The 22,746-nt window shown below is 47.5% G+C and overlaps 1 protein-coding gene across 1 annotated transcript; it reads left to right on the forward strand.

Annotated features, from left to right (window-relative positions):
• Positions 1–670: 670 nt before the first annotated feature.
• On the forward strand, positions 671–21,375 carry Cenpn (centromere protein N). Its single transcript, XM_051169090.1, has 11 exons — positions 671–849; positions 3,966–4,146; positions 6,791–6,836; positions 9,802–9,861; positions 10,502–10,578; positions 12,212–12,388; positions 14,045–14,146; positions 15,842–15,905; positions 16,711–16,823; positions 20,712–20,838; positions 21,085–21,375. Exons 2-11 carry the CDS (start codon positions 3,976–3,978, stop codon positions 21,165–21,167), a joined length of 1,020 nt encoding a protein of 339 aa, XP_051025047.1. The 5' UTR covers positions 671–849; positions 3,966–3,975; the 3' UTR covers positions 21,168–21,375.
• The last annotated feature ends 1,371 nt before the right edge of the window (positions 21,376–22,746 follow it).

Below are 22,746 nucleotides of genomic sequence, written 5' to 3' on the forward strand. Positions count from 1 at the left end.
TTCCAGGCGGCGGATAAACTAATTTACATTATCCTGTCCCTGAGTAGAGCTGCTTTGGTGGCCCGAAGCGTTTTTCATCCGGCGCGCCCACAGCCGCATCCCCCTATGCATCTGAAGCAGTGCAGGGGGCTTGCCCTGTGGACGGGACGCAAACGACCATTGGTGGCTTCGAAAGCGTGTCGGCGGGAATGGCTGCAGATGCGAGCCGGTAAGGTACGCTTCACTGACACCGAATCGGACCCGAGAGGCAGCAGGAAGACCAAAGGAGCTATCCCTACACCTTTATGGGGAAAGTTGTCACGGCGCAGTGCCGCCTCGGGATCTTGGCCTAGAGGTGACATTAGTGAAGCCCGGGTAGGGGCAAGAGTGCGGTGACGCGCGTCCGTGGCGTCTTATCCGCCCGGAGTGGGGCGGGACTTTCCCTTGGAGTCTGCGCTGTGGCAGCTCCGGTCTGCCCGCCGTAAGGCCGCTCCACTTTGAGCCCCGGGTTCCAGCTGGGCGTTAGCTCTCCGATTCCTTGCCTCGCGTCTTTTTTTGTCCATGCATCCTGTTGCTTTATTCCTCATGCTCCCTCCCGCGTCTACGGGATCTTTATTTTCGAGTGAATCTTCTCTGTCTCGTACATTCAGCTGCGTCTTAGCAACTACTGTAGTAAAGCGCTAGAAAATAGAAATAGAGGGGAAAAGTTCATTCAAAGGCTTGCAAACTTTGTTATTTTACGCCCTTTCTATCATTTCTCTTAGGAATGGCATTCTGCAAGCCACCCGGAATTAAGAATCTTCGGAAGTTTATATCTTGCCTTTGGGTACCTGAATGCCTTGATCCCTGAGCTTAGCAGCATCAAGCCTGGTTAGTACTGGGATGGGAGAAATGCCTGTTTTGCGTACACCCTCCCCCACTTTACCTCCTCCATGCCCGAGAAATCCCTCATGAGGTCAGTTTGATAGTCTACAGACTAGAATTCTCATATGCACACTGCTTAGGGAGGTTGTCCTGTCATTCGCCCTTCAGGCTTTTGTCAAGTGTATTTGAAACATTCCTCAGGTGACTGGACTCACTGAGTGACTTGACTGACAGTCACTGAAATTGTTAAGAGTCAGAGCCTGGGCCTGGCAGCCCTAACGAGCTAGGCTCAGTAGGCTACGATCCTCAGTAGGCCAATTAAAGGGGCCAGTCACAATGAAAAGCAGAAAAAAGAAATTTCTTCAGTGCGGCCACACCAGGAAAACAAAGAGGTCTAGTGACCCCCCCACCCACCAAGTCCACCGTTGATGTTCAGACCTGAGGCAGAAGATTAAACAGGGAGCAGGAGATACACACAACTGGAAAGCCCTGGTGATGGTGTGGCCCTTCCCATGTCTGAGCCATTGTTGTCTGCCTTCAGTCTCTCCTGCGAAGCGCCTCTGACGAGCACCAGGTGTCAGCCTTTTCTTCTCCACTACATGCCTAGGCCGGTTTTCATTAGTTGGTGTCTTTGGCTCAAAGGGGACGCACACAAGTGACTCTCCTTAGAAGGACTTCCTCCTGCCAGGATACTTATAGCGCAGCTATAGATTTTACAGACATAGTAATGAATAAGATGAACATAGTCCCTGGCTTGAGCACACACACACAAAAAGAAAAGTTTAATGTAGTTATGATAAAATAATAAAGCTACAGGTGGTTCTGTAAAAACAACAAGGCATGGAAGATTGGGGAAAAATTTTTTTTGTTGGATGGTTGCAGTAAGTTTTCTGGGGAGAAACAAAGCTGAGAACTGAATTACCACAAGAAATTATAAGAACTTTATAGTTGAGTCCTTTTATCTTGTAGGAGTTAAGACACAGAATAGCTGGAGACTGCCCCACTCACACTTGTGTGCTGGGCATAGTGGCGCACGCCTTTAATCCCAGCACTCGGAAGGCAGAGGCAAGTAGATATCTGTGAGTTCAAGGCCAGCCTGGTCTACATAGTGAGTTCCAGGACAGCCAGAGCTCCATAATAAGACCCTGTCTCCAAAAGAAGAAAGAAACTCAGCTTGTTTGTATTTTACCTCCTGCAGCAGCATTCCAACTGAGGTACTAGTTGGATTAGCTGTGCCCTTTAAAGGCTCTGAAGAAAAAAAGGGTCAGGACCTCCTTGCCCTGTACCACAGCTTCCCTACTCCTGGGGTCACCCATTGCTGAGGGAGCTATCCCATGTGGGGGCGCTGGAAGACTCTCCCGGCAGCCACAGGGCAGGAAGGCGGGGTACAATTGGCAGTACATTGAAACACGAAAGCAAAATGCTACAGGCGTCTGCATTTGTAGTGCACAGATGATAGGGAATCAGCCACAGACTAAAATATTACCTGGAAACTTCCAGAAATAAGTGTCTAAGTAGCTTGCATTGTATCAGCTGCATCACAGTATGGCAGAGGGCTTTATTGCAGGATCGTGTGTGAGGGGCAAGCCGAAAAGGCAGAAGAGCGGTCAGGTGGTGGAAAAAGCCAGAGAGCTAGTGGGGAAAGCCGTACATCGTAGCACTCAATAGCCACGGGCAGCCTCCTTGCGGCTAAGTTTACAGTCTATATCCCCGTGACTAAATTAACAACATCCTGCCACTTCCAACCCAGTTGTGTCTGTGTGTGTGGTTGTTTGGAGTGCCTGGGTGTGCAAATGTGTGTGAGTGTTCTTGTGTGAGCACCTGTGTTCTAGACGTAAACCATCGGTACCTTCCTTAGTCACTTTCCACCTTATTTTTTTTTGAGACAGGCTCTCACTGAATCTGCAGCCCACCGGTTCTGCTAGACTGCCTGGCCAGCAGGCCTCCCCACCTCAAGCCTTCTGCTCCCCGCCCCCCAAGCACCAGGATTTTCACAAGGGCATGGGGATCATACTCAAGTTTGCATGTATAGCAAGCTCTTTACTGGCTGCATGGACTCCCCAGCCCTCTTTTAAAAAAAAAAAAAAAAAAAGTTCTTGAGAAGAGTAATCCTAGTCCAGGAGACCTGACTTCCTATGAGTGTGCATTACTCTCTTCTGAAGGTGGTACCCCAGTGACCCAACTAGTCACCTCCCACTAGGCTTCCTAAAGATTCACCCCCCCTCAGTACCATTAAATTGGTATTCAGCACAAACTTTTGGAGTACAAACCTTATCCAAATTATAACAGCACTAACTTTTTTTTTTTTAATGCTAAAGCATCCTGGGTATAGTGACTAATACTTCTAATTCTAGCTGTAAGGAGGCTGAAGCAGGAGGATTGCCACCACTTTTAGACCAGACTTGGCTACATAGTGGATTCCAGGCTAGCCTGGGCTACGGAGTGAAACACTCTCTCAGGAAAGCTGCAGGGGAAAAGAATCTGGCGATTGGGATATAGGTATCAAGATTGGGATGTGGGTATATAGCTCGGTTGGTCAAGGATTGGCCTGGTGTGCAGGAAGCCCTTGGTTTAACTCACCACTGACTAGACCCCGGCCCGGTGACTCACTCCATACTCCCACACTTGGGAAATAAAGGCAGGAGGATGGCTTAGCAGTTAAGAGCACTTTATGTTGTTTTGGAAGACTCAAGTTCACTTCCCAGGACCCACATCAGGTGGCCCGTAACTTCAGTCCCAGGGACTCTGACACCTTTAGCTCCTCAGACACCCGAATTCATGTGCAAAGACGCATAACCGAACAAATGGTTAAAATTTAAAATAAAGTAAATGTGTTTTTTTTTTTTTAAATGATTCAAGGTCATCCTCAGCCATGTTCTGAGTTTGAGCCCAGCCTAGGCTACAGGAGACTAAGAGTATGTATACACACACACACACACACACACACACACACACACACACACACAGCTTAGAGAACCTAATTAAATTCTGTGTTTTCAAACAGCACACACTGTTGAGAAAAGGTAAGGATTGGGTGTGTGACCTAGGAAGTCCTGAACAACTCACACTGAACTTTCTGTACTTGGCTAATACACTACTGTGTTCTTTTTGTTTTGTCCAAGGGCCGAGGAGATGAATGAGAATGTTGCCGAGTTTCTCCGGAGGCTCATCCTGAAAATCCCTGTGTCGGAGATGAAGACCATCCTAAAATCCTGGGACTTTTTGTCTGATGAGCAACTGCAGACCATAAACTTGAAGCAGAGAAAGGAATTTCTGGCCCAGGAGGTGATTCTGCTGTGTGAGGTAACAGTGTTTAAAATTATCAGCCAAATAAATTGGTGCAATAGAATATATCTAGACCGTATGTACATACGGTTAGTGGATTTAAAGTGAAGCTACAGAGAACAGTTCCGGGAGGGAAAAACAATCTTCCCAGCACACGGGCTACAATAGTCAGAGGCTCATGTGCAGAAACACCTTTCCTGGTCGAGGAGGTATATGTGTTCAGTCTTAGAACTATGGAAACTGAGGCAGGGATAACACCTGGGCTACATAGTGAATTCAGGATCAGCTGCCTAGGAAGACTGTCTCAGAAACAAGTAAGACAAGGTCAGTCCATCCCCTCTACTGGTTAAAAAAAAAAAATAGAACCAAGACCCAAATGTAATACCTAAAACTATAAAATATGTAGGAAAAATAAGAGGAAAAATCTTTGTGTCATTGGACTAGGCAAAGGTTTCTTAGAGCACAAAAAGATGGATCATAAAAGAAAAACCAATTGATATACTGATAGAATTAATTGATTTTTTTTTTTCCTTTGAAAAATACTGTTACAGCTGGATGTGGTGGCGCACGCCTTTAATCCCAGCACTCAGGAGGCAGAGGCAGGTGGATCTCTGTGAGTTCAAGGCCAGCCCAGTTTACAAAGTGAGTCCAGGACATGCAAGGCTACACAGAGAAACCCTGTTTAAAAAACCAAAAAAAAAAAAAAGAAAAAGAAAAAGAAAGAAAGATACTGTTATGAAAGGCCACAGACTGAAGGAACCTTTCTAACCCCTGACCTGTAAAGGACCTGCTGCTGGCACGTGTTAGAAAGTCTCAAGGGTCAGTAATAAGAAAAAGAGGGTCTAAAGATAATAATAATGATAATTAATAATAATGAGGGCAGGAGAGGTAGCTCAGTGGTTAAGAGCACCAGCTGTTTTTTGAAAATACCCAATTCTATTCCCATCCCGAACATGGCAGCTCACAACTATCTGCAACTCTAGTTCCAGGGCACTTTACACCCTCTTCCAGTCTCCAGGGCACGAGGCACACACGTGGTGCATTGACATAGGTGAAGGCAAAACCCCCCATACACATTGAAATAATTCTTTGTGCGTATAAAGGACTTGGTTAGACACTTCACCACAGAACACATATAGGTGGTAAATAAGCACACGAAGGAAGTGTTCAGATCCACTAGTCACCAGATAAATGTAAGTAAATGTCGTTAGAATGTCTAGGATTGGAAAGACTGGTCATCCCCATGCGGGATAGATGGGATTTATTTGTCTTTCCTGGTCCTGGGCATTGGACCTAGGGCTAGTACATGCTAAGGGCTATCTGCTGAGCTGTTTGTACCTCAAACCCAGCATGTATTTTGTGTGTTAGTGCTTGGGATGGAAGCCTGGGTGTCATACATGCTGAGTAAGTCCTCAACCCCCAGCTACTTTTTCCACCCCTTGATAGTTTCTCTTAAAATCTAAATCTTTGCCACCATAGATTGAGCCATCCCTCTGCTAGGCAGTTTCTCAGGAGAAATGAGAACTAACACATGCATATCCACCCAAAGGCATGTGTGTTAGCGCAGGGTTCGTCATGGCTAAAGCCTAGAAGCATCCCAAGTGCTTCCACAGGTAAGCAACAGATGTCATGTAACAGAAGGTACCAGCAATAAAAAAAGAAATGGCTGAGTGTCAAAATAATTACGCTGAGTCAAGGAAGCCAGATTAAAAAAGAATCCAGCCTTCTGTTAACATTCATATAAAACTAGAACATACAAATGTTATGACAGGAGGAGGGGCCGCAGTTGCCTCAGCACCAAAGATTGGGAGGAAGAGACCTGGTGACAGAAAAAGGAGATGAGGGTGAGAGACACAAGGAAATTGGACGTAGAGGTTTCTGGGCCTCTTTGTCCCCCTGACATGACAATGCCTTCATAAGTATAGTCGTGGCCACATCTGAAAATTTGAAGTATGTTGTCTTACTTGTGGGTGTGATAAAATGCACTGACAGAAACAACCTCAGTGAGAAACGGTTTGTTCTGGCTCATGCTCCGGAGGTTCAGTCCTTCCAGACTCTTGAAAGCATGCAGCATTGCAAGAGCATGTGGCAACAGAAGCACCCTGGCCGGTCTAGCTACATGGTCACCCAGTGAACAGGAAATACGGCCAGGCTCATGAGAGCCTCATGGCTTCAGTCCCAGTGACCTGCTAACTCCAGTAAGGCTCCACCCCCACCCCCAAACAGCACCACCTACTGGTGACCAAATGCTCGCCACGTGCACCTGTGGGGACATTTCACATGCAAACCATAGCCTGTATGCAGTTTCATGTCTGCCCCAGAGTGGTTTTTTGTTTTGTTTCGAGACAATCTCACTCTGTAGTCCTGACTGGCCTCAAACTCATTACAGTCCTTCTGCCGTTGCTTCCCAGGCACTAGGATTGCAGCTGTGAGCCACCATACCTGGAATTTTTAATGTTTTAAAAGCTAAAGGTTGTGATAAATGTGGAGGGAGTTTCAGGAGAATGTGGGCTGTGGCAAGAATTGGAGGTGTGGCTATTAGTTAACAAGAGAATGTGGATTGAAGATAGATGGGCATCCTAATGGAATCCTTGGACCAGCCCTAAAATGGGCTTAAGGGGGCGAGCGCCTCATTTTCTAATTGCTTCACCCTCTCTTTCAGGAGAAGTGTGCAAGTCTCGATGACATGGCCCTTCTAGACATTGTGTGTAAGTTTGGGGCATTTTTCTTTACACATTGGAGTTTTGTTTCCTATGGTAATGCAGATTCTAGGGTCTAGAGAGATGGCTAAGCAGTTAAGAGCACTGGCTGATCTTGCAAAGGGCCGAGGTTCAGTTCCCAGCACCCACACGATGGCTCAGAACCACCTGTAACTACTTCCAGTGATCTGATGCCCTCTTCTGGCCTCTTTGGGCACTGCATGCACATGGCGCAAAATATACACATAAAAATAAACAAGTCTTTAAAGATGCAAGTCGTAGAGTTGACAGGCCCGGTACCAAGTTCCTGCTCTGTCACTGACAGGTCTAGTGTCCTTTGAGAGTTATACCTCCTCTCTGACCCTCAGACCTCACCCAGATTGGTGGACATGGGACAGTCGGTCCCTGTTTTTAGGACAGGTGGGAACTCAGGGCCTTTAGAGACAGGAACTGGTTCTTCGTGAACATGAACCATCACTTATTGGACTTTACTTTGTGCGCATTTGAAAATGTGCCACTGAGTTTGTCATTAAGTGTAACTTTTTCTCGATACTTCTTGGATTTTTTTTTTCCCCCTTTGGTATTCACCTATTAAAATTGAAGAGCACAGACCCTAAGGCTAGGTTGCATGCGTCGGTGTCATGGCTCCATCATCGCTTCCCTGTAAGTACTGGGCGGCCTTGGCTCACATCGCTTGCCTTGGCATTTCCTTTTGACAAATGTGTGTAATAATGATAGTAATGGTTGTGGTGAAGGTCAAATGGAAGTGCAAGTCAAGCACTTACATAGAAGCGGTTTTGCTGGGCGTGGGGTCCGTTTCCTACATTATATTTATTGGGAGGGCACACATGTGGCACAGCTGTGGACGTCAGGACAGGCCTGGCCTACCTTGAAGCCCCCAACCAAACTCAGGCAGCCAGGCTTGCAGTGGGTGCCCTAAACAGTTGAACCATCTCTGGCCCAGAGCCTGTTTTTTTTTTATTATTATTATTAATTTTTGTCATTATATATTGCCCTAGTTTTCTTTCTATTGCTGGGATAAAAACCATGATGAAAAGTGACCTGGAGAGGAAAAGGCCGCTTTATTTCAGCTTAGAGTTTATAGTCCATCATGAAGTTGAAAGTCAGGACCTGGAAGCAAGCACTGAAGACTGTGGAGGAATGTTAGTCACTGGCGTGCTCCTCATGGCTTCCTCAGTTTGCTTTCTTAGAGTTCCATTCCATCACACTTACCTAAGGGTGGCACCGCCCACAGTGGGCTGGGCCATCCCATATCAATCATCAGTCCCCAAAAACTGGACCACAGGCTTGTTGACTGGGCGGTCTGACGCAGGCATTGTCTTGGTTGAGATCCGCTCTTCTCATGTGTCCCTAGCTTGTGTCGAGTGGACAGAAAACTAGCCAGCACATCCATTCCCTGCAGTATCACTGGCGGTATGTCAAAGACTCATCTCTCTCAGCTCTGTTGCAGCTGTGGTGTGGCTGAATCGGCCTCTGATTTCAGAGGCCAGTTAGCAAGTCTTCCCAACTCTAAACACAGATCTACATTAAAAAAAAAAAATGCCAGAAGAAAACGGCTTTGTGGGGCTGGCATCACACTTTGCCTTTTGGCACCTGCTGTAGATAAAACCGGGCCCAGTGCCATGAAGAAAGAAGGAGGGATCAGTAACAGGGATGTTTAGGGATGCTGGACCTAGGGAAAGACAGGGAAAACACTGATGCCAAAGTTGATGGTACCCTGAGTGCGGAGTCCACATCCCCTTCAGAGATTAGAAGGCATGATCTGAGGAGAAGGCGCACGCAGCATAGGGACCGTGTGACTCCAGAAGGATAAAGGGACAGCTGAGCTCGCTGGCTCCCGTTTCTCCTCCTCCAGGTACTCTTCTCGTCTTCTGAAAGGCATCTTCTGTGTCACACTCCGCATGCATTGAGGGCTCTATGCAGGCAGGGTTAGCCTGGGCTACAGCACTGAACGAGTGCCTCCTCTTCCTGAGTGCCCTGGAGGGGACCAGGACCACATTGAGTGTAACCAGGGTAAGCCACTGAGGAAAGAGCAGGCCGAGGTGAGGGTTGAGGTGTCTGCAGAAGGAAGCCTGCCATGACAGCTTCCTCAGAGTCATCCCGTCCTGTGAGTGCCTGCTGTGCATAGCTGACGTATGTAAAAACAACAAAGGAAGGACCGAAGAGATGTCTCAGTCGTTAAGAATACTTGCTATTCTTCCAGAAGACGGGAGTTTGGTTCCCAGCACCCACATGGCACCTCACAACCACCTGTGGTACCAATCCAAGGGCTCTATGCTGCCTTCTTGCCTCCATGGGCACCAGGTACTCTCATAGTGCACAGATTGACAAAAATTCAGGCAAAACACCCATATACAGAAAATACCTCTGCTTGTTTCAAAAGAATAAATAAAAATAACAAATGACCTGGCAAAAGTGATGATAAACACTAAAACTGAACTGCCTCACCTATGTTGAATTGAAAAATTGGGATTTGTCTGCAGTAAATTTAAAGTTTATGTTTTGATTTTTTTGTTTTATTTTTTAAAGATTTGCTTATTATGTATACAGTCCTTGTGCCTGTACATGTGCATGCACTCCAGCAGAGGGCATCAGATCTCATTATAGATGGTTGTGAGTCACCATGTGGTTGCTGGGAATTGAACTCAGAACCTCTGGAAGAGCAGCCAGTGCTCTTAACCTCTGAGCCATCTCTCCAACCCATGTTTTGGGTTTTTTAAAGTTTGAACTTTGATTTCAAAGCTGAGTCACGTCGTTCGTGAGTTACTGTTACTTTATAGTATTAAAGTCTGTATTTGCAGGAGGGCGGGAAGGAGAACCACAAAACCTACTCTGCTCAAACCTGTCTGTCACCTGACACACCACGTGGTGGCTTAAAAGCGAATGTGTGTTTATCAACACACACGTCAAAGTCTTAAGACCCGACCCTAAGCTGGACGCCCTTCTCTTTCAGATACTCAGCACTGTCGGCACCAGAAGCTCTGGAATGTCTTTCAGATGCGTAAAGAACCAGGTATGTTTCCCACTTTCAAAAATTAAACAAAAAAAAAAAAAAAAAAGAAAGAAAAAAGAAAAAAAAAATTAAACATCTGTTTTGGTGTTTTGGCAAGAGTAACAAATGTGGCCTTATTTTGTGGTTTCTAAGGCATTGTATCCCTGTGTAGCATAGGCTGGTCTGGAACTCACTATATAGACAGAGCTGGCCTTGAACTCACTGTAGACAAGGCTGGTCTGGAACTTGTGGTGGTTTTCCTGCCTTTCTCTCCAGGGTGATGAGATTACAGGTATGTGCTGCCATGCCCAACGAGCCATCTGCTCTCTCAGGCTTTGTTTTGTTTTGTTTTAAACAGGGTTTCTCTGTGTAGCCTAGGTTGTCCTGAACTCACTTTGTAGACTAGGCTGGCCTCAAACTCATAGCCATCGGCCTGCCTCTGCTTCCCCAGTGCTGGGATTAAAGGTGTGCGTAGCTATGCCCACCTAGACTCCTTTTGAAAACATGCCTGTTTCTCATCTACATCCTCTGCACCATCAGGACCATGTATGTGGTACAGGTCTTTACTGCCTTGGGATGCACAGGATGAAAGCATTGTAGCTCCCTTAACTTTCTCTGCCAACCCCCCGCCCCCCGCCCCCCGCCCTCTGCACTTTTACAGGTGAAGATGTCGACCTTTTTGATATGAGACAGTTCCAAAGTTCCTTTAAGAAAATTCTTCAGAGAGCACTAAAAAATGTAAGAAATGGTCCTCCTGGGCTCCTGTGAAAATCAGATTCATAATATCTGGGGAGGGAGGGAGGATAGCATGCCATCAGCTTAACAAACTGAAGTATTCCTTCCATCTCTCACCTGCCCATTCCGCCCGGTGCTTCTTAGGAGTGGTAGTGTCCAGGGGAACTCTGCCAAGGCAGAAGCACCCTCTGCTGACCCGTGAGGACTTGTTTGGTGGCTGGTATGACCGAGTGAATGAATCATCAAACTTACTTAATGAATTCCCAATAGATGGTCCGCCTGAGGCTGTGCTAATGGTCATCGGTCACCTTGGCTTTGCAGTAAGAAGGAAAGGCATCTAGGGAGGACCCTCAGAAAGGCATTGCAAAGCTTCTGGTGCTGAGCAACTTTATCTGAGACAGAAGAGCGTACAGCTTAGGGTCCTGTCTTAGGACTTCGAAATGTGAACTGATAAGCGCATACTCACTTTTTAAACCACCACGTAACGTGTTAGATGACACTGACACTTTTGAACAAAGTGTGTTTTTGTGGTTCCAAGCCAGCAGACAGCATAGCCACCCGCTCTTCCTGGAGTAAGATCTCAGAGGGAGGAAACAGCAAGCCAGTCAGCCCTCTCTTTGGGTTCCTCTTTCCTGGGTCAGAGCCCAAAGGGAAGGTGGGCAGGAGGTAGCCGGTGAGCTAGCAGCAGCCATTAAATTCCAGAGCAAGTCCAGTCAGAGTTGGAAGTTTAGAAAGACCAATCGGTGGCCGGCCAGGAAACAAACACCACACAAGCGCCTGTGCTGCCGCATTCCTGTGTTTTTAGCTTCTGGGCCACATGTCATACGTAAGAGCATCAGGATCAGTGCGCTCACGCCACACAAAAACCCTGCTGTAAACTTGAGGGGGTGTTGACCAGCAATACTGAACGGGCTTCATAGAAAGCCACACCCCTCCTCTTAGGTTTGCTTTGTTTTTGAAGTAGGACCTCACTTATGTAGCCCAGGCTAGCCAGAACTCACAAAGATCTGCCTACCTCTGTCTGCCTCCCATGGCTGGGATTAAAGGTGTGCCCAGTCAGATACCTCATTTCTAAGTGTTGTTTTATTACTTTATGTGGACTGGTGTTTGTCTGCATGCATATCTGTGCACCAGGCGCATGTCTGGTGCCTGCAGACGCTAGAAGAGGGCATTGGATCCCCAGGGACTGTACAATCCCAGATGGTTGTGTGCCATCCTGTTGGTGCGAGGAACCAAACTGTAGTCCTGCAAAAGCAGCAAGTGCTCTTAACCAAGGAGCCATCTCTGAAATTTTTAAGGGATTTTTTTTTTTCTCAAAAAACTGTCATAAGAAGTAGAAAAAGAGCCAAGCGTGATGTGTCAGCTGGCAGTTACTTGCTGCCAAGCCCGATGACCTGACTTGGATCCATGGCACACATGTGGTAGCACGGGAGAGCTGACCCCTGACCTCCATGTGTATGTTGTAGCAAGTGTGTGCACTCACAGATACTTACAAGTAAACATAATTTGTAAGTAGACCAAAAAAAGCAGCCAGGTGTCCACTGCATGAAAAGTTACAGTAATATTGCTTCTGTCTCAGGGCGTAGTAGTTGGTACCGTGGTGAGATTAACCGGGAAGAAGTCTTTTCTTTGTAAGGTTACGGTCAGCTTCAGAGTCGACGAGAAGAGTGCGGTGTGGATTCGGGTTGCTTGGGGGTCACAGTCTTCACAGCCGAACCAGTACAAGCCCACTTTTGTGGTGTATTACCCCCAGACTCCGTACGCCTTCATTTCCCCCTGCCATCTGAAGAGCACTGTACCCCTTCTCCATCAGGTGAGGACAGCACAACAGCTGGAGTACTCAGGACCCTTAGCTCAGAGGTGCACGCAGGTAGAAGCCACCCAAAAAGATTTACTTCCTAGTTCTCCTGGTTCCTGCTCTGCTAGGGTGAGGATCAGAGAGCGTTCTTACCTACAGTGGCGACCTGACAGGAGGTATCAGCTCAGTCTAGTCTATTTTTAATGTGAAAATAATGCATACTTAATATAAAAACAAATGCAACCAGTTCAGAAGTCCCTAAGGGTTAAAAACCCTCCGCCTGTAATCCCAGCACTTGGGAGGCAGAGGCAGGCAGATCTCTGTGAGTTTGAGGCCAGCCTGGTCTACAAAGCGAGTCCAGGACAGCCAAGGCTACACAGAGAAACCCTGTCTCAGAAAAACAAAACAAAAAACAAAAAACACCCCTCCTTACTCCATTCACCCCAAGTAGCTACCGTCATTTTGCTGTCTCCTGCCAAAGCTGGTTTGTCAGTGTCAGTAATAGTGGGTGTTTGTATTCCTATAACCTGCCTATTGATGGCAGTTGGCACTCGTGATCATTTTCCACACATAGTGTACATGAAAATACTACCTGTGTCAGAGGTACGTAGCCTCTCTTTTAAGGGGTTCGCCTTAATGTCTTATTCACCATTCTGTTATTGTAGAGAGACACCATGACCAAGGCAGTTCTTATAAAAGAAAGAATCTAATTGGGGCTGGCTCACAGTTTCAGAGGTGTGGTCCATTATCATCAGGGCGGGGAGCATGGCAGCACGCATGGCACTGGACCAGTAGCTGAGAGCTACATCCTGATCCACAGGGTGGGTTGGACATAGGGACTGAGGCATGGGGTTTTAAAACCTCAAGCCACCCCCAGTGACACCTGCTCCTAGGAGGCCACACTTTCTTTCTTTCTTTTTTTCTTTTTTTTAGATTTATTACATATACAGTATTCTGCCTGCATGTACACCTGCAGGCCAGAAGAGGACACCAGATCTCATTGTAGATGGTTGTGAGCCACCAAGTGGTTGCTGGGAATTGAACTCAGGACCTCTGCAAGAGCAGTCAGTGCTCTTAAGCGCTGAGCCATCTCTTCTGCCTCGGAGGCCACACTTTCTAATTCTTGCCATTCTTTTCTAACTTTTCACTCCTGGGCCTAAGCATTCAAATATATGAGCCAGTGGAGGCATTCTGACTCAGACTACACTTTGATATCGTAGGCGTCCTAGCTTCTTTACCAAAAATAATTTCGTCCCAATTTTGGCCTAGTCATTACTACTTCCTGTTAGCATCTCCGGTGCTTCCGGAGCTCCTGCTGGAGCGGGGTGCAGCTGAGCAGCTCTGCAGCTGGCTGGTGGCTCCCCTCCCCGCTTCTATCTGTTAAAGCTCCACAGGCTCCACGGTCAGCATAGGCCTCAGCCTTCCCAGGGCTGGGATCCCGGAAGTGCACCGCACCTCCACACGGGGCTGGGATCCCGGGGATGCACCACGCCTCCGCATGGGCTGGGATCCCGGAAGTGCACCACACCTCCACACGGGGCTGGGATCCCGGGGGTGCACTGCACCTCCACACAGGGCTCTTCCCATTCGCAGTCGCAGCGCCTGCGTTTCACTGAGCGGCATGTGTCGATACAGGCGCAGCCCTAACAGTCTTGCTCCTTTCCCTCCAAGGCACTAAAGGTTGCTACCAAACACCATCACATCACACAGATGGTTCTGAGGAGCCGGCACCTGGACTCGCTGAAGGCGATTGCTTTTAGAGAGTATGACCAGGTAAGCCTGGCAACAACTCTTTTGTTGTTATTATTGTTTGGGGGGGGGGGGTGTTGGTCTTTTGAGGCAGGGTTGCTCTGTGTAACCTTGGCTGTCCTGGACTCACTTTGTAGACCAGGCTGGCCTCGAACTCATAGAGATCCGCCTGCCTCTGCCTCCTGAGTGCTGGGATCACAAGCATACCCCAGCACGCCCAGCTGTCAGGAACTCTTTAGAGTTGAGTTTTCCTTTCATCTTCCGCACACTGAACAGGTGGAGGGCCGCTTCCAGCCCGGCCCTGGAGAGGAGTGGATGAAGCTGTTAGCTCACTTTGTCCATGCTTGTTTATTCTTTCACAGGCTCATACATACATGATGACCTTTGGCTATATTGGCCCCCGGTATCCTCTTATCCCCTTTCCCATCCTGCTGAACCCCTTCTTCCCAGCAAGACCCTCTCTGTAGGAATGGGGCAGGGTCCTTTTGAGCCCACTGCATTTAACTTAGGCCTGTGTGAGCCTGGGTGTGCGGTTAGTCACTAGAGCAAGAGCGCCTCCCAGTGGCTGCTGTGGAGTATGACTGACTCCTTTCCCCCAGCAACCATTAACTGTCTAGCGTTCCTCAGGAAGGGGTGAGGCCTCGAGAGCCCGGCCCTGCCCTGCCCAGAGATGGAATGATGAATTGTTTGGATGCGTATTTTCCATTGAGTGACAAGGGCTGGTCTGCCTCTATGCTCCTAAGGTTTCTTCTGTACACGGCAAGTGTTTGCGCATCTTCACCCTCTCCACGTGGGTGTAGCCTTACAGAGGTTTTGCAGTTAGAAGCTATGGCTGTCCGCAAGTCACTCTTTAAGGGGGAAGGGTGATACATGAAGATGTTCTTGCCTCGGGGTCCTGCCTCTGTGACTTCTAGCCACTATAAACAGGAACCTCGAACTGTGAACGCAAATATGTGCTTCTTCCTTTAACAGAGAAAATAAGTTTTACTTCTGTTGTTATTGGGGCTTTAAGATGGGATCTCGTGTACCCAGCGCTGGGCTGCAATTTATTACTTAGCAGAGGCGTCTACTTCCCAAGTCCTGGGATTCCAGGCGTGCACTGCCAGGCAGGCCTTGTAAGAAGCTGGTGCTGCTTTCTCTCCCTGACTCCGCCCTCCTGCAGGAGGAAGCTCTGTTGCAGTGCAAGCGGAGCGTCGTTAGAGAGTTCACGTTGTTAGTCACCGAGTGGGACAAACTGCCACTCATCAGGAAGAGTCAGTAGAAAGGACTCAAGAAATGTCCATTCTGATAGCAAAGTTAACTTCCTAAAAGTCCCCAGAGAGATTTTTTCTGGTATGAAGACCCAACGCTGCTGCCCAGGTGGCAGGTGTTGCCTCTCATTCCTCTGGCTTTTGTGTCGCCCCTGCACCTGGAGGTGGTTTGGTTTCTGTGTGGTACCGGGGACGAACCCAGGCTCTCGCATATGCTGGGGCAGGTACTCAACCTCTGAGCTGCATCCTTTTCCCGAGATGCGCTGTTAGGCCAGTCGCTCAAACAGCCATGCTGCACAGCTTGCTGTCCTAGGCGCCGTGCTTGGTCTAACCAGCACAGCAGTCGCTTCTTTCTACTTCCTAAGAACATAAACCATAAGAGCATTTTTAAACTAAGATTTAACACATTTTACACCCTAGAAGCAATTACTACCTACAGCCCAACATGAATGTCTTTCCTTTCTCCCAGACCTTTGAAAGGCATGACTCCTCGATGCCTGTGCAGGAAGCAAGCCTTGGACTGGACGTGAATTGTACGTGTGCTCTGAGACAGAGGAGGGGTTGGGAAGGGCATCTTTGCTGTCAGATGGCTGCTGTGCAGGAAAGCACCTACAGAGCTGATTCGTACTTTGAGAAAAAAAAAAACAAGAATTAAGTATTCGGAGGGAGAAAGCCACACTACCTCAGACGTCCTTCAGAATTTGCTAAAATGGCTGACAGCCGTTGAGGGTGCTCTCCCACCCAGCAGCATGCCGCACCGCTAGCATGCGGTTGACTGGCATCGTGTGAAGGCGCGCTATCCCCTGGGAAAGCAGGTCTCTGGAAGGCTTGGTAGCTCCAAGCAGGGTCATGGAGCTAGGTGTGTGAAAGGTGGAGCCCAGGCTCCTGGTGATCCGGGTTCACTGGTTCTAGCCTAATATGGTGGTTGCGCTGCTACTCAGAGAACTGGGTCTCTGCCTAGAAAACCTGAACTCAATTTAGCAGTGGAAGGAAACAGAACCGATGTCAGGAACAGAGTACGGGGGCTGCGTTGCAACGGCGTAGGAGCTGCTGTGGGTCCGTGTTAGGACACATGATACACATTTACTCACGGTAACTGTGAGGAAGCCACATGGGAAGTGTGTTAGAACCTAGACAGTGATGGCACTGTAGGTATTTCTTACTCCCTTTTGTCAGCCTGTACTCCCCAGCCGTTCTGTGTAATAGCGTTATTTCAGTGAAAAGAGGGGACTGGAAACATCTGAGCTCTACAAATCATCTGCAGTTTAGGAGTAGAAAGGGTACTGTGTAAGGTGGCGTGTGTTCCTAATGGCGCTCTCAATCCGCACTCACCCACAGTGGATTCAATGATCATTCATGAAAATGCAGAAGAAAAGGAGAGAATCCAAAGAGTCACTCGGGAGACGTTTGGAGCTTACCCTCAGCCGCAGCTCGAATTTGCACAGTATAAGGTAGGATGGTGCAGTGAGCATCACCTGCAAATTGCCTTTTTCTTTTCTTTCTTTTTTTTTTTTTTTTAAGGTGTGGAAACTGTAATTAGAAAACATGTCCAAAACTATTCCCTTTTCATTTATCACTTCCATTTTATGTAATACACTTATAAATTACATATACCTTTTTATTATATTTGTAGGTTCTCTTGTTAGCAAAGGAGACATGAAATTTTGAGTTTGTATTTTGTCTTTGTAGTAGTTCGGTTGTATGTGGCTAACTGTGGGGTGTGAGGGGGGGCTATACTCTATTAGCCTCTCAACACCTAGAACAGTGTTAGCACACACTAAATGCTCTTAAGTACTTGAATAACTGAGCTGGGTCTGGTGGCACACACCTGTAATCCCGGCACACAGGAGGCTGAGGCAGGAAGATCTCAAATTCAAGGCTAGCCTGGGCTACTTTGCAAGTTGGAGGTGAATCTGACTGACTCAGAAACCCAAAAACAAGGAAAGAGAAAGCACACAGACTACTTAGCCCACTGGCGTCAGATGAAAAATCAGCAGTGTGAGTACACTGTAAGTTAAATCTTTTTTCAAAGGGGTGTTGCCACCCCTCACATGGCCGTGCGGGGATACAGGTTTACAATTCCATAGCCACCATTAGAAGATCTATATATCATAGTCACCTGACACGGGCCTGTGCTCCCCATGCCTTCCTCCCAACCCCCAATAAAACTATTTCCGTTAGCCAGGTGGTAGTGGCACCCACCTTTAATCCCAGCACTTGGGAGGCAGAGGCAGGCAGGGCTCTATGAGTTCGAGGCCAGCCTAGTCTACAAAGCGAGTTCCAGGACAGTCAGAGCTATACAGAGAAACCCTGTCTAAAAAAAAAAAAAAAAAAGGAAAGAAAGAAAGAAAAAGCAAAACTGTTTCCATTGAGTCTTCTTACAGCCACAGGACACACTTGGGACCTGCCATCAATCTGCTCGCTGAGGCTCAAAGACTGTCTGGTCGGTCTGACTTGCTTTTTTTTTTTTTTTTTTTTTTTGGTTTTTCGAGACAGGGTTTCTCTGTGTAGCCTTGGCCATCATGGACTCGCTTTGTAGACCAGGCTGGCCTCGAACTCACAGCGATCCGTCTGCCTCTGCCTCCCGAGTGCTGGGATTAAAGGCGTGCGCCACCACGCCCGGCTTCTGACTTGCTTTTAAAGGGAGAAGTTGGCGCCTTCCAAGCTGATTTTGAGAGGGTGTGTGTTTAGGAATGTGTATGCACACACTGCTTTGCTCACATGTGCTCACGGCTATGGAGGCCAAAGGTCACTCACTGTTGGCTATCTTTTGGGCCGTTCTTTGACACAGAGACTATCACTGAGCCTGGAGCTCCATTTCAGTTGGACTGGCTGCAGGGAGCCCCAACTTCCTCCCAAGTGTTGGGGTTACACACACATCCACCACACCGAGCTTTCACTGGGGGTGCTGGGGGCCCAAACTCAGGTTCTGATGTTCAAGCAGCAAGCACTGTACCCCTGAGCCATCTTTCCAGCCTGATTGTTTTTCACACGAAGCCTGGTAGCCTAGGAAAGCCTCACATTCACTATGTAGTCAGGGGTGGCCTTGACCTGCTGACGCTCCTGCTTCCTCCTGTCACCAATATAACCACCACACTTACCTCCCTTAAGAGCTTATAAATCCAGGACAGTAGCTCTCAGTGTGTGGTCTCCGGACTGGCAGAACCAGTCACTTGGGAATGGGGAGGAAGCACAGCTCTTAGCTCCACCCTGCTCCTCCCAGGACAGGAGCCGTGCGCCCAGCCATCTGTTTTTGCATGTTCCTGGTTGCTCTAGGCCGCACACTATAGCTGCAGAGCTACTGGTTCAGGAAACAGATGGTGTTGCCTGTTCAGCATCATAGAGCGGTTGTGCTCTGTGAGTCAGGTGCACTTACTCCCTCACACCTGATTTCCTCCAACCTCAGGAAACGGCTAGAGTGATTCTAAAGCCACTTGTCCACTTTCAGTCACCAGTGGCCACATGTCGTGATGTCCTTTCTTTCTCTCTATTCTAAGCACAAATCGAATACATTGCAGACTTTAAATAAGCATCCATAGAGCCTCAAGTTTTAAGAGTCAGGCAAGTTTTTGGTTGGTAGGCACAGGCAGAGGGACCACTACACGTTTGAAGCAGCTGGTATACCCAGGGGTCCAGGCCAGCCAGGCCACGTGAGCACTGTTTGCAGAAAGAAAAAAACTGAGAGTCCCCTACTGTGATACTTAGGTATTTGATGGTGCTGAAGAATTATTCAAGTTTTAGGGTTGGGTATATAGCTCAGGAGCAAAGTGCTGTCCTAGTCACAGTCACTGTCCAATTGCTATGAAGAGACACTCGCAGAAGAAAACCATTTAACTGGAGGCCTGCTTCCAGTTTCAGAGGTTTAATCTATTATCCGCATGGCGGGTGCATGGCCACATGCAGGGAGGTGCTAAAGCAGCAGCTGAGACCTACATCCTGACTAGTAAGCAGAGAAAGACTAGGCTCGGCATGGACTTTTGAAACCTCAAAGTCCGCCACCAGTGACACCCTTCCTCCAACAAGGCAACACCTCTTAATCCTTCTAATTCTTTCCAATAGAACCACTCCCAGGTCATGAAGCATTCAAGTATATGAGCCTATGGGAGCCATTCTTATTCAAGTATATGAGCCTATGGGAGCCATTCTTATTCAAAGCACCACTGTGTTTACATATATTAGGCCCTGGGTTCAGTCTCCAGCCCCTGAAAAATTAAAAGCAAGTATTCCAAAACATTTGCCATAGTCTGCACTCTGGGAGGCTGAGGTTAAAGAGCAAGAAAGACCTGGTCTACATGGGAAGACCCTAAGTAAAATACAATTTATGACAACAGCACAGAGATACCTTTCGGGTCTCCTTTCGATACATACTGAAATATTTACAGGTCATATACTATATTGTTTTAGATTTGTACCAGCCTTGGGTTGGGGAGCACTAACAGGTGAAACCAGAGCTGTTGGTAACAGCTTCAGCTAGGTGAGTTGCACGTGGGACTCACAGTGAGCTGTTCTGTGTGCTGTGGTTGGGAGGGGCTCTTCAGGAAGTGGGCTGTTGAGATGGTGTCTTGCCTCAAACTTGGAGTCCTCCTTACTCATCCTCCTGGGAGCTAGGACTAAAAGCGGGCACTACCACATCCAGCTTCTAGGTATGTTGTGAGTCTTCCTTAATGAAAAGATTTTACATATATAAAATCAAAGATTATATATGTTATATATATTGTTTCTACCTGTATGTATGTATATGCCCCAGATGGGGGCCCAATGCCTGCAGAGGCCAAAAGACAGTGTAGATTCCCCTGGAACTGGAATTAGGGGCAGGAAGTTGTGAGCCACCATATGTGTACTAGGAACCTAACTTAGGACCTCTGGAAGATCAGCCAATGCTTGTAACCTCTGAACAAGCCATCTCTCCAGCTGGATCCAGGCGGGACATCTGGTCAACCTCTGTTCCCTAAGGGGAGGGGGAAAAGAGGATTTATTGCTTTTATGCTGAATGCAAAATGCTGAGGGCAGCACAGACTCTTGGCTTCTCCCGAAGGTAGGGTACCATGCTGAGGGAAGTACAAACACTTGACTTCTCCTGTAGCTCGGTGCTGTGCTGAGGGAAGTGTGAACACTCAGCCCTGACAGTCAACTTCTCCTGCCGGTCAGGCGCTTTGCTGGCACTTTCTGCTGCTGTCTTTCCTATACCACTTTGACTCTTTGCAGTGACAAGTGGAATGGGCTCTGCCTGTATTGATCCACATGCAGGAATTAATGGGATACATAATCTGTTCATTATCTCTTACCATCCCAGCTGATCCCAGCACTTAGCCATCATTTATAAACATATTTTTTGACAGCTGGAAACCAAGTTCAAGAGTGCCAGAAGTGGGGGCATCTTGGCTGACAGGAAGGAACCCCTCCGGTGCCTTATAAAGTTCTCAAGCCCACATCTTTTGGAAGCCTTGAAATCCTTAGCACCAGCCGGTAAGTGCTCAGCTTATCTCACCAGCCAGACAGGTAACAGCAGCTGCTACTGATTGTCGGAAGATAACCAGCTGCTTGCCTCTGAGCCTTCCTGCCTCTCCCGTCTGCTGCCATCAAGCCCTGTTTTCTTTCTGTGTCTAGTAGCAGTTAGGAGAAGGTGCCTATAATTTGCTTCTGATCTTGGCCATTTATAAACTGATTGTCCCTGTGATGATTCTGATTTTTTTTTCTTCTTCTTCTTTTCAGGGATAGCAGACGCACCACTTTCTCCACTGCTCACCTGCATACCAAGCAAGAAAATGAACTATTTTAAAATTACAGATAAATGAGATACATGTGGCTTTGCTTGTCTTGCACATGCGATTCCAGTTACGGCCAACTGGCTTCTCTGTATAATCTTATGTTTCACAAATCAATCTTTGGCATCGGAAAGTCAACATTTTTAATGTAACTTTTGGGACTGAATCTGTCTTCCCTGTGTGCTGGCTCTCCTCTTCTGCTAAGCACAGCAGCTGTGGGCATTTGAGAAGTGATCCATGTGCAGACACACACACACACACACACAGAGTGTTGTGGGTTGTCCCCAACACTGGGCTGCCCTGCAGTCCAGCATATGGCACAGTCAGCATCACACCTGCTGTCCTCTCTCCAACTCCTGCTGCTTCTCACCCTCAGAAGTTTGGTTTCAGCCTCTGGTGTCTGTGAAATTTCTAATACACCCTGGATCATAGAAACTACCTGACCCCAAAACCTGCAGGAGAATCAGAGGGGAGAGCTTGGTGCGTTAAGCTACTGAGCAAGGCTGCGTATCTAATGACTTGTTTATATAAAATGGCTTTTCTGTTGCACACATGCTTTTCATAATCTCTTCTCCATACATGGGGCATTCAAACGGAACATCACTGTTACACTGATTTCTGAATAAAGATATTGGCAAACTTTTTTTTAACAAAAATCTCAGCTGTTTGACTTCACCAATAAAGACTCGGGAGCCAGATGCTGGGGTGAAAGCCTGCTAGCTCAGAGAGGCAGAGAAAGCAGCCTGCTGGCCTTCCTCTTCAGCCAACATCCCAGAGGCAAAAGGAAGACTCCTTTTCCGCACCCTCAGAAACTGAATGTCCCTCCCTTCTACTTCCTGTGTGTCTCCCTAAGTAACCTCCCCACTTCCTTACTCTAAGGTTTTTTTCCTATGTTCACTCCCTGTCAACTGGATATTTGCTCTGCCTCTTGACCTATGGTTGAGTTTCTTTAATGCTGTTTACAATATTCAAGTAGAAAGCTCTTGGATTAAAAGTGTGTGCTAGGACTGAGCCACACCAGAACCAGAAACAGATTTTCCAGTAAACAACACAATCTCAGGGTTCATGGTGTGATCAAATATGCTGTAACACAAACTGGCATATCAGTTGCTTTGGGTGAAAACCAACCAGGCTAAGTGGACCACATAAAATCAGCCACGGAAGAACTAAGCAATGCTTTATAATGTGACGTGCACAAGCTGTGGGTCGTCCAATATGAAAACTACGATTTTAGATTTAATGTGATCAGACGTGTCAGAAACTTCCCTTGTCCCTCAGTGGCTCTGAGTAGTTGGGTTTTGTACTGGCTAGTTTTGCATCACCTTGACAGAAACCAGAGTTATCAGAAAGGAAGAAACTACAGTTGAGAAAATGCCTCCATAAGAGCTGGCTATACGACATTTTTTAAATTAGAGGTTGATGAGGGAGGGCCCAGCTGAAAGCAGGTGAGCAGTCCAGTAAGCAGCACCCCTCCATGGCCTCTGGATGGGCTCTAGCCTCCAGGTTCCTGCCCTGTCTAACTTCCTGTCCCTACTTCCTGCCATGATCAACAGTAATACAGAAGTTTAAGTCAAATAAACCCTTTTCTCCCTAACTTGGTTTTTTGGTC

Source organism: Acomys russatus, chromosome 26 (assembly GCF_903995435.1).
Source record: "Acomys russatus chromosome 26, mAcoRus1.1, whole genome shotgun sequence".
NCBI lineage: Eukaryota > Metazoa > Chordata > Mammalia > Rodentia > Muridae > Acomys > Acomys russatus.

Coding starts and splice junctions, on each gene's coding strand:
- Cenpn (XM_051169090.1), top strand. CDS start 3,976: ATGAATGAGAATGTTGCCGAGTTTCTCCGGAGGCTCATCCTGAAAATC. Junction 9,862..10,501: donor TCAGATGCGTAAAGAACCAG/GTATGTTTCCCA, acceptor GCACTTTTACAG/GTGAAGATGTCGACCTTTTT. Junction 16,824..20,711: donor TCGAATTTGCACAGTATAAG/GTAGGATGGTGC, acceptor ATTTTTTGACAG/CTGGAAACCAAGTTCAAGAG.